Here is a 12,017-nt window from a genome sequence, read left to right on the forward strand (position 1 = left end):
TTGCCCAAGGACTCAGCAGGCAAGTGGCAGAACTGTGATTAGAATTGTGGTTTCCTGACTCCTGGGTCTGTGCTCTTTCCCCAATAATAATAATAATAATGGCATTTATTAAGCGCTTAGTACATGCAAAGCACTGTTCTAAGCACTGGGGAGGTTACAAGGTGATCAGGTTGTCCCACGGGGGGCTCACAGTCTTCATCCCCATTTTACAGGTGAGGTAACTGAGGCCCAGAGAAGTGAAGTGACTTGCCCAAAGTGGTGGAGCCGGGATTTGAACCCATGACCTCTGACTCCAAAGCCCGGGCTCTTTCCACTGAGCCATGCTGCTTTTCTAAGACCGCACCCCTTCTCTAATACCTGTCCCGCACCACGCTCCCCAAACACCAGGCTGAGATGATCTTGCTAGACTCAGTTCTGCCTAGGAGAATTGGAAACTTGTGGGGCTCAGGCAATCAGTGGTATTTATTGAGAGCTTATTTTGTGCACAGCACTGTAGTAAGCACTTGGAAGAGTACAATATTACGGAGTTGGTAGATGTTCCCTTCCCATAACATGCTTACTGTTTAAGAATGATGACCTCTCGTCGATCTGAAGTGCCTCCGCCCTCCCTGCCTTTGAAGGAGCGGAGCCCCTTCAGCCGCTAATGTTGACGCAGTAGTTGACTCCCCGTGCCCCCACTCTGAGTGGCCTTTGGGAAACACAGACTCGGTGATTTTAGACAGGGTGACTCCCCCTTTGGCAGTTCATTTCTGGGGAGCACAGCCTCCCGGTCTCTGCGGAGATTAGTATTTGAAGCCCTGACCTACTCCCAAATAGGCAGGGGAAAAGATGAGCCTCGGAGTCCGATGAACCTGGAGAATGACATTAGCCAGTAGAAGTGAAGCTCGCTCCTCCGCCTGGATGGTCCGGGGGAAGAGAGAGAGAGCCGTAAATTGCGGGACGATAAATTCCGTCGACTGAGGCAAGGTTGTGTTTCATGCTGCCGGGGCCATGACTTAAGACTCTAATTATCAGGTTTTCACGCCTCGGTTGCAAGGACTTCAGGTTTAGATCACAGCCAGCAGGGACGGGGAGAGAAGATGGGTGGGTTGGGAGGGTTCGGAAGAAATGTTCTCCCCTGGATCCAGAATCGGAGTGATTGTCTGACATCGTCCTGCCCCTTCGCTGGGATGGGAGATGGGGTCGGACGCCAGGGGTGTTGTTTGGGGTTACCCGATGCCGGGGGCTCAGGTCCCTGGAAAGTTCTCCCGTCTTTATTCTGCCAACTGATTCTTTCTCCTCCCCACAACCGCCCTGCTTCGGGCCTGTCGAAATGCCCAGTACTGCCAAGCCAAACAGAAGAAGGTTTTGCTAGAAGTGCTGCATGAGTTATACAACTTCCTGGCCATACAAGCCGGTGAGTAGGTTTGTGGGATCGGGTGGCCGGCGGGAGGAGGGGGCTCTCGGGGAGTACAAGGGAGGTGGTCCCTCCGCAGGGCTGCCCCTCTCTCCCTGTCCGACTGTCGGAGTTTGGGCCAACCAGTCCTCTCCCCAAACTGCGGAGTTCCAACCCGTTGGACTTCCCATGTACTGTGAGCCCTATATGGGACAGGGACTAGCTCAAATCTACCCCAGCTCTTAGAACAGTGTCCGGCGCGTAGTAAGAACTTAGCAAATGCCATCCAGAATTACGTTTGGGCAGAAAGAGTCAGGGGGTCATTGCCCTGGGATAATAATAATACTAATGATGGCATTTATTAAGCGCTTACTATGTGCAAAGCACTGTTCTAAGCGCCGGGGAGGTTACAAGGTGATCAGGTTGTCCCACGGGGGGGCTCACAGTCTTCATCCCCATTTTACAGATGAGGGAACTGAGGCCCAGAGAAGTGACTTGCCCAAAGCCACACAGCTGACAACTGGCGGAGCCGGGATAGCAGCATGGCTCAGTGGAAAGAGCATGGGCTTTGGAGTCAGAGGTCATGGGTTCAAATCCCGGCTCCACCGCTTGTCAGCTGTGTGACTTTGGGAAGTCACTTCTCTGTGCCTCAGTTACCTCATCTGCAAAATGGGAATGAAGACTGTGAGCCCCCCCGTGGGACAACCTGATCACCTTGTTACCTCTCCAGCGCTTAGAGCAGTGCTTTACACATAGTAAGCACTTAATAAATGCCATCATTATTATTATTTGAACCCATGACCTCTGACTCCAAAGCCCGTTCTCTTTCCACTGAGCCACGCTGCCAGGTGGCCATCTCTGTTCCAGCCAGTTTGGACTTGCAGCAGGCCCGAATGCTGACGAGGGGCTGCCCAGGGACTGGAGTGAGCCGTGGGTTATGTAGGAACCACCGGGCTCCCAGAAATGCCCCAGGGCTCACAGGCCTGGGCAAGCAGCAGGGCAGCCAAAATGGCCCTGGGCTAGAGCAGGCCCTATGTGACTGGGAAAATTGGGGCTGTTGACTGGAGTGCTGGGTGGGGACCATCGACCCCTTATAATAATAATAATAATAACAATTATGGTATTTGTTAAGTGCTTACTATGTGCCAGGCGCTGTTCTAAGTGCTGGGATACATACAAGGCGATTGGGTTGTGGGTTGGACACAGGTCCTGTTCCACATTCATTCATTCAGTTGCATTTGTTGAGCGCTTACTGTGAGCAGAGCATGATACTAAGCGCTTGGGAAGTACAAGTCGGCAACATGCAGAGATGGTCCCTGCCCAACAACGGGCTCACAGTCTAGAAGGGGGAGACAGACAACAGAACGAAACATGTGGGCAGGTGTCAAAATCGTCAGAACAAATAGAATTATAGCTATATGCACATCATTAACAAAATAAATAGAATAGTAAATATGTACAAGTAAAATAAATAGAGCAATAAATAGGTACAAATATATTATAAGCGCTGTGGGAAGGGGAAGGAAGTAGGGCGGGGGGGGATGGGGAGGAGGAGAGGAAAAAGGGCGCTGAGTGTGGGAAGGCCTCCTGGAGGAGGTGAGCTCTCAGTAGGGCTTTGAAGGGAGGAAGAGCTACCTTGGCGGATCTGTGGAGGGAGGGCATTCAGGGCCAGGGAAAGGATGTGGGCCGGTTGTCGACGGTGGGACGGGCGAGAACGAGGCATAGTGAGGAGGTTGGCGGCAGAGGAGCGGAGGGTGCGGGCTGGGCTGGAGAAGGAGAGAAGGGAGGTGAGGGAGGAGGGGGTGAGGTGATGGACAGCCTTGAAGCCGAGAGTGAGGAGTTTTTGCTTGATTCGCAGGTTGACAGGCAGCCACTGGAGATTTTTGAGGAGGGGAGTAACGTTCCCAGAGCGTTTCTGTAGAAAGATAATCCGGGCAGCAGAGTGAAGTATAGACTGAAGCCAGGAGAGACAGGAGGATGGGAGAATCAGAGAGGAGGCCGATGCAGTAATCCAGTCGGGATAGGGTGAGTGATTGAACCAGCAAGGTAGCGGTTTGGATGGAAAGGAAAGGGTGGATCTTGGCAATGTTGCGGAGGTGAGACCAGCAGGGTTTTGGTGAGGGATTGGATGTGTGGGGTGAACCAGAGAGCGGAGTCGAGGATGACACCAGGGTTGCAGGCTTGTGAGACGGGAAGGGTGGTAGGGCCATCTACAGTGATGGGAAAGTGAGGGAGAGGGCAGGGTTTGGAAGGGAAGATAAGGAGTTCAGTCTTGGACATACTGAGTTTTAGATGGCGGGCAGTCATCCAGATGGAGATGTCCTGACAGCAGGAGGAGATATGAGCCTGGAAGGAGGGAGAGAGAACAGGGGAGGAGATGTACATTTGGGGGTCATCAGCGAAGAGATGATAGTTGAAGCTGTGGGAGCGAGTGAGTTCACCAAGGGAGTGAGTGTAGATAGAGAACAGAAGGGGACTGAGAACTGACCCTTGAGGAACCCCCACAGTAAGGGGATGGGAGGGGGAGGAGAAGCCCGCAAAGGAGACTGAGAATGAATGGCCATAGAGATGAGGAGAACCAGGAGAGGACGGAGTCTGTGAAGCCAAGGTTGGATAGCGTGTTGAGGAGAAGGGGGTGATCCACATAGGACTCGCAGTCTTAATCCCCATTTTACAGTTGAGAGAACTGAGTCACAGAGAAGTGAAGTGACTTGCCTGAGGTCATACAACAGATAAGTGGCAGAGCCAGGATTAGAACCCATGACCTTCTGACTCCCGGGCCCGCGCTCTAACCAGTAGGCCATGCTGCTTCTCGTGGCCGGCAGTGAATTTCACTGCGTATCACGGTACTCTGGGTTTATGAGACAAGATTGGTGATTGGGCAGAATCCAGTGAGGGGTCATTCATTTGCACCAGTGCCTTTATTAATAATATAATAATCATAATAGTGGTATTTGTTAAGCACTATGTGCCATGCACTGGACTAAGCGCTGGGGTGGAGACAAGCAAATCAAGCTGGACACCGTCCCTTTCCCACGTGGCTCTCACAGCCTTAATCCCCATTTGACAGATGAGGGAACTGAGACCCAGAGAAGTGAAGTGACTTCCTCAACGTCACACAGCAGGTTAGTGGTGGAGCCGGAATTAGAACCTAGGTCCTCTGACTCCCAGACTCATGATCTTTCAGTAGGCCATGCTGCTTCTCTGAAAAGATTGGGTTGGGGAGGAAGAATAATCATAATTGTGGTGTTTATTAAGCATTTACTATGTGCTAAGTATTGTCCTGAGCCCCAGGGGAAATACAAGATTATAATAATAATAATGTGGTATTTGTTAAGCGCTTACTGTGTGCCAAGCACTGTTCTAAGCACTGAGGGGGGATACAAGGTAATCAAGGTTGTCCCACATAGGGCTCACAGTCGTAATCCCCATTTTACAGATGAGGGAACTGAGGCACAGAGAATTTAAGTGACTTTCCCAAAGTCACACAGCTGACAGATCAAGGCACAGTTCCTGGCCCCATGGCCACAGCCTAAGAAGGAGGGGAAACAGATATTAAATCCCCATTTTACAGATGAAGAAACTGACACCCAGAGAAGTGAAATGACTTGCCCACGATCACCCTGCAGAAATGTGGCAGAGCTGGGATTAGAACCCAGGTCCTCTAGCTTTCAATCATGAACTCTTTCCATTAGGCCCTGCCGCTTCCAGTGCTTAGAACAGTGCTTGGCACATAGTAAACGCTTAACAAATGCCATCATTATTTGTTGGGATTACAGGATACAGCTCACTGTCCAGTGTTACCCGCTGCTGACAGGGTGACCCCGGGCCAGTCTTTGAACTCCTGTAGGCCTCAGTTTCATTCGTTCATTCAGTCGTATTTATTGAGCGCTTACTGTGTGCAGAGCACTGGACTAAGCGCTTGGGAAGGACAAGTTGGCAGCATCTAGAGATGGTCCCTACCCAACAGCGGGCTCACAGTCTAGAAGGGGGAGACAGACAACAAAACAAAACATACTAACATAATAAAATAAGTAGAATAAATATGTACAAATAAAATAGAGTAGTAAATGCATACAAACATATATACATATATTCATTCATTCATTCAGTCAATCAATCGTCCCCCGCTTTGACGTGAGGCAAGGCGTCCCTGGCCTTTCCTACCTCTCAGGGATAACGGGAAGACACACGAGCACAGCAGTGAGAGAGCATTGGTCTCCCTGGAAGAGAAACCTGGTATCAATCAAAGTGCCGTTACCATTACCTGGGTGGTTATCATCATCAATCGTATTTTTTGAGCGCTTACTGTGTGCAGAGCACTGTACTAAGCGCTTGGGAAGTACAAGTTGGCAACATATAGAGACAGTCCCTACCCAACAGTGGGCTCACAGTCTAAAAGGGGGAGACAGAGAACAAAACCAAACATACTAACAAAATAAAATAAATAGAATAGATATGTACAAGTAAAATAAATAAATAAATAGAGTAATAAATATGTACAAACATATATACATATATACAGGTGCTGTGGGGAAGGGAAGGAGGTAAGATGGGGGGATGGTTATGATCCCATGGACAGTGATTGGAACTTGAGGGTTGTTTCCAGAGCTGGCTGGGGATGGATGTGCCCAAGGATTCATTCATTCAATCGTATTTATTGAGCGCTTACTGTGTGCAGAGCACTGTACTAAGCACTTGGGAAGTACAAGTCGGCAACATATAGAGACGGTCCCTACCTAACAGTGGGTTGTGATCCCGAGGGCTCTGTCTGACCTGATCATCCCGTACCTACCCCTGGGCTTGGCAGGGCGTTTGGCACACAGTAAGCACATCAGATTCATCCATCCATTCATATTAATAGTGCGTGCTGTGTGCAGAGCACTGTAATAATAATGATGGGATTTATTAAGCACTTACTATATGCAAAGCACTGTTCTAAGCGCTGGGTTGTTACAAGGTGATCAGGTTGTCCCACGGGGGGCTCACAGTCAACCCCCATTTTACAGATGAGGGAACTGAGGCCCAGAGAAGTTAAGTGACTTGCCCAAGGTCACACAGCTGACAATTGGCAGAGTCGGGATTTGAACCCACGACCACTGACTCCAAAGCCCGTGCTCCTTCCACTGAGCCACGCTGCTTAGAGCTTGGAAAAGTACAATACAACAATTAGAGAAGCAGCGCGGCTCAGTGGGAAGGGCCTGGGGCTTTGGAGTCAGAGGTCATGGGTTCGAATCCCGGCTCCGCCACTTGTCAGCTGGGTGACTTTGGGCAAGTCTCTTCACTTCTCTGGGCCTCAGTGACCTCATCTGTCAAATGGGGATGAAGACTGTGAGCCCCTCGCGGGACAACCTGTTCATCTTGTAACCTCCCCAGCGCTTAGAACATGTTACGGATGTACCACGTGGATGCCCCATGACCCGGCTCGCTCGTTTCTTCGGACCATCAGGGACCAGCAAGGAGCCCTGAGGTCTGGACTGGTCTAGAGCCCCCAAGGCAACGCCAGGGATGGGGCTCTAAACCCTTCCCCACAGCACCTGTATATATGTATATATGTTTGTACATATTTATTACTCTATTTATTATGCTTGTACATATCCTATTTATTTTATTTTGTTAGTATGTTTGGTTTTGTTCTCTGTCTCCCCCTTTTAGACTGTGAGCCCAATGTTGGGTAGGGACTGTCTCTATATGTTGCCAATTTGTACTTCCCAAGAGCTTAGTACAGTGCTCTGCACATAGTAAGCGCTCAATAAATATGATCGATTGATTGGGAATCTGCTCTGGTCTTGAGGTGGGCAGGGGCCCAAGTGAGACCAACCTGACTCAGGCTGGAGTCCCTCATTCCATCCTGAAGTCCTCAGCTCCGTTCCCCATCCACACCCTCCTTCCCGACCCCTCTGAGCTCAGGAGCCCCTGGATCCCGCCCAGCAGGGAAGCAGTGTGGCTTAGTGGAAAGAACACCGGCTTGGGAGTCTAATCCCGGTTCTGCCAGTGGCCTGCTGGGTGACCTTGGGAAAGCCACTTCTCTGTGCCTCAGTTACCTCATCTGTAAAAATGGGGATTGAGACGGTGAGCCCCACGTGGGACAAGCTAATTACCTTGTGACTACCTCAGCATTTAGAACAGTGCTTGGCACATAGTAAGTGCTTAACAAATACCGTAATTATTATTGTTAGGGATCGGATAGGAGGCCCCACCCTCAGCCTCTGAATCACCTCACCGATACCTCCAGGGCCGGGCTGGCATCAGGGTGGGCATTTCGTGGGCAGATGGGAGCAGCACCGTCATGGGTCCTCTGCCGCCTCGGGTCACACGGTTGGTGGCCCCTTAGAGGTTGCGGAGATCAATCAATCAATCAATCAATCGTATTTATTGAGCGCTTACTATGTGCAGAGCACTGTACTAAGCGCTTGGGAAGTACAAATTGGCAACACATAGAGACAGTCCCTACCCAACAGTGGGCTCACAGTCTAAAAGGGGGAGACAGAGAACAGAACCAAACATACCAACAAAATAAAATAGGATAGAAATGTACAAGTAAAATAAATAAATAAATAGAGTAATAAATATGTACAATCATATATACATATGTACAGGTGCTATGGGGAAGGGAAGGTAAGATGGGGATGACACGATGCTATCCTGGGCATCTTCCACTTCATGGCTTTCATCAGAGTCTTCATCTAAAACCTCCCCCGCCTCCTTGTCCTTTTTCCAGCCTGTGCTTGGGAGGATCCATTTCCCCCTGCATCCGAAACTCTCCGCCCAGCCCTTTTAAGGATCAGTTGAAAGCAGACCTTGGTGGTGTGCAGCTTCTAGTCATTTGATGCAAATAACCAAACGGTGTGGCAAGTCAGGTTTTAATGATCTGGAATTGATGCAAGCTAAGTAGCTTTTGATCCGGCTGTGGGGAGGGAAGCTTCCCTAGCGGAAGGTGGGAGGAAACAGCTCGGCCATAGGATCCGTCTTGGAACGGCTGGCTTGGTCCTCGGTGCGTTTTGAGCCGAGTCATTCCACCTCTAAATCCTTTCTTTGTCCTGAAATGTTTTTCTAGGTAATTTTGAGTGTGGCAATCCTGAGAAGCTGAAAAGTAAATGCATCCCTGTTATCGAAGCCCAGGAGTATATAGCTGTAAGTAGTACTGTGATCTTTGGCCACCATTAGAGCCTCTTGGTGCTCTGGGTCTGTGATGCTTGACCACCCCGTGCTAAAATAAATAGAATAGATATGTACAAGTAAAATAAATAAATAAATAGAGTAATAAATATGTACAAACATATATACATATATGCAGGTGCTGTGGGGAAGGGAAGGAGGTAAGATGGGGGGGATGGAGGGGGGACGAGGGGGAGAGGAGGGAAGGGGCTCAGTCTGGGAAGGCCTCCTGGAGGAGGTGAGCTCTCAGTAGGGCCTTGAAGGGAGGAAGAGAGCTAGCTTGGCGGATGGGCAGAGGGAGGGCATTCCAGACACTATTCTAAGCGCTGGTGTAGATAGAAGGAGATCAGTCCATGGGCTCACATATTAATCCCCATTTTACAGATGAGGGAACTGAGGCCCAGAGTAGTCAAGTGACCCACCTAAGGTCACACAGAAGACCAGAATCAGAACCCAAGTCCTGCTGACTCCTGGGCCCAGGCTGTATCCGCCAGGCCGTACTGCTTCCCCAGTTGTCGGGAAGCAGGGCCCTAGGTCAGTACAGTGGAAACGTTTACTCTGGTAGCAACGACCCCACTCTTAACGTGACTAACATCCTTCACACCCGCCTCTACTATTGCTCCTAAATGTCTCCAGAACCCCCCGCCCCTGAGGTACTTTTTTATGATATTTAAGTGCAAACTCTGAGGCAGACACTGTACTAAGCACTGGGGTAGGGACAAGACAGTCAGGTTGGACAACAGTCACTGTCCCTCATGGGTTCCCACTCTTCTTCCCCATTTTTCAGATGAGATTACTGAGCCACAGAGAAATGAAGTGACTTGCCCAAGGTCACACAGCAGACAAGTAGTGGAGCCAGGATTAGAACCCAGATCCTTCTGACTCCTGGGCTTGTGGTCTGTCCACTAGGCCACGCTGCTTCTTGTGGTACTTCATTCATTCAATCGTATTTATTGAGCGCTTCCTGTGTGCAGAGCACTGTACTAAGCACTTGGGAAGTATAAATTGGCAACATATAGCGACGGTCCCTACCCAACAGCGGGCTCACAGTCTAGAAGGAGGAGACAGACAACAAAACAAAACATATTAACAAAATAAAATAAATAGAATAGTAAATATGTACAAGTAAATTGGGAAGATACTGTAGAAGTAAGAGGTATCCTCTTGGAGAAGCAGCGTGGCTCAGTGGAAAGAGCCCGGGCTTTGGAGTCAGAGGTCATGGGTTCAAATCCCGGCTCCACCAATTGTCAGCTATGTGACTGTGGGCAAGTCACTTGACTTCTCTGTGCCTCAGTTACCTCATCTGTAAAACAGGGATTAAGACTGAGACCCCTGTGGGACAACCTGATTACCTTATAACTTCCCCAGCGCTTAGAACAGTGCTTTGCACATAGTAAGCACTTAATAAATGCCATTATTATTATTATTATCCTGGTCCCAGAGGAACGCGTAATCAAGTCGGTCTGGAACTGGCCAGACTGCCCTCTTCTTTTGGCCTGCCTGACTCATTGTTTCTCCAAGCATTTCCGCTCTTTCATCTATTATGAGATTAGTTAAGCGTTTAATATACACCAAGCACTGTTCTAAGCGCTGGAATAGATACGAGGTCATCAGATGGGTCACCATCCCTGTCGCACATGGGGCTCACAGTTTAAGTAGGAGGGGGAGCGAGTATTGAATCCCCATTTTACAGTTGAGGAAACTGAAGCACAGAGAAGTGAAGTGACTTGCCCGAGGTCACACTGCAGACAGCTGGCAGAGCCAGGATTAGAACTCAAGTCCTTTGACTCCCGGGCCCCTCTTCTTCCCACTAGGGCTCGCTGCTCCTCGTGAACTAATCTTATGGCTCTTCCCTGCAGAACGTGACGGGTAGTCCCCCAGTGAAGTTTGAAGCCGCGCTGACGTGGATCCTGAGCAGTAACAAGGATGTGGGAATCTGGTGAGCCGGGGATGGGAGCTGGGATTGCGTCCTCCACGGATGGGTTTTCCCTCAGATTGGGGCTGGTTGGGAGGTGCCCGGGTCCACACATGGGGAAGCAGCGTGGCTCAGTGGAAAGAGCCCGGGCTTTGGAGTCAGAGGTCACGGGTTCAAATCCCGGCTCCGCCAACTGTCAGCTGTGTGACTTTGGGCTAGTCACTTCACTTCTCTGTGCCTCAGTTCCCTCATCTGGAAAATGGGGGTTAAGGCTGTGAGCCCCACGTGAGACAACCTGATCCCCTTGTAAACTCCCCAGCACTTAGAACAGTGCTTTGCACATAGTAAGCGCTTAATAAATGCCATTATTATTATTATAGAGAAGCAGCGTGGCTCAGTGGAATGAGCACGGGCTTTGGAGTCAGAGGTCATGGGTTCGAATCCCGGCTCCACCACAAGTCTGCTGTGTGACCTTGGGCAAGTCACTTAACTTCTCTGCGCCTCAGTTACCTCGTCCGTAAAAATGGGGATTAAGACTGTGAGCCCCATGTGGGACAACTTGATCACACTGTATCCCCCCCAGCGCTTAGAACAGTGCTTTGCACATAGTAAGCGCTTAACAAATGCCATCATCATCATCATCAAGCAGCACGACGTAGTGGATAGATCACAGGCCTGGGAACCAGAAAGTCGTGGCTTCTAATCCCTGCTCCTCCACTTGTCTGCTGCGTGACCTTGGGGAAGCCACTTAACTTCTCCGTGCCTCAGTTACCTCATCTGTGCAGTGGGGATTGAGACCGTGAGCCCCACATGAGTCAGGGAACTGTGTCCAGCCTGACTTGCCTGTAGCCACCCCAGCGCTTAGTACAGTGCCTGGCACGTAGTAAGCGCTTAACAAATATATTCATCACCATCATGTGGGGCCACCCAGAAGTTGGACTGGTCCTTTAGTAGCGCTTTCTCTGAGCCTGCCTTGACCCATCCCCTCCTGAGGGGTTTGGGAAGAAACAACCAATTAATCTTATTGAGCGCTTGGAAGAGTGCAGTGTAACAGAATTGGTCAACATATTCCCTGCCCACATCCCGACTCCGCCACCTGTCTGCTGTGTGATCTTGGGCAAGTCACTTAACTTCTCTGGGCCTCAGTTACCTCATCTGTAAAATGGGGATTAAGACTGTGAGCCCCCCGTGGGACAACCTGATCACCCTGTATCCTCCCCAGCGCTTAGAACAGTGCTTTGCACGTAGTAAGCGCTTAACAAATGCCAATTATTATTATTATTATTATTGTGCTTATAGTCTAGAGGTGGGAGAATAGTCTAGCTTTGGCTGAGCCCCCCTCCTGTCCCTCATGCCCAGGGATCCCCCTCTCCTGGAGCTCTGACTGGGCAAAGGACCCTCCGCAGCCTGGCATGCCTTACCCGGAGGGAAGAACGCCCCGGGCACAGCCTTTGCCACTCCCTGGGAAGGTGGAGGGAATGGGCAGATTGACCCTAATCCCAGAATCTTCCACTGGAGCCCATCCTGGAGGGCAGCAACAGCTCTCCCTTCGCCCGCTGTGCCATGTCG

At 50.2% G+C, this 12,017-nt stretch overlaps 1 protein-coding gene across 1 annotated transcript in view; it reads left to right on the forward strand.

The window, feature by feature from the left end:
• Window positions 1-12,017, forward strand: part of LEMD2 (LEM domain nuclear envelope protein 2) — a 28,323-nt gene that overhangs the window by 3,792 nt on the left and 12,514 nt on the right. Inside the window, exons 3-5 of the mRNA XM_038749570.1 lie at window positions 1,321-1,396; window positions 8,433-8,509; window positions 10,393-10,472. Of these exons, the coding sequence (XP_038605498.1) occupies window positions 1,321-1,396; window positions 8,433-8,509; window positions 10,393-10,472 (233 nt within the window). The remainder of the gene's footprint in view (window positions 1-1,320; window positions 1,397-8,432; window positions 8,510-10,392; window positions 10,473-12,017) is intronic.

This window comes from Tachyglossus aculeatus, chromosome 7 (assembly GCF_015852505.1).
Source record: "Tachyglossus aculeatus isolate mTacAcu1 chromosome 7, mTacAcu1.pri, whole genome shotgun sequence".
In the NCBI taxonomy this organism is placed as follows: Eukaryota; Metazoa; Chordata; class Mammalia; order Monotremata; family Tachyglossidae; genus Tachyglossus; species Tachyglossus aculeatus.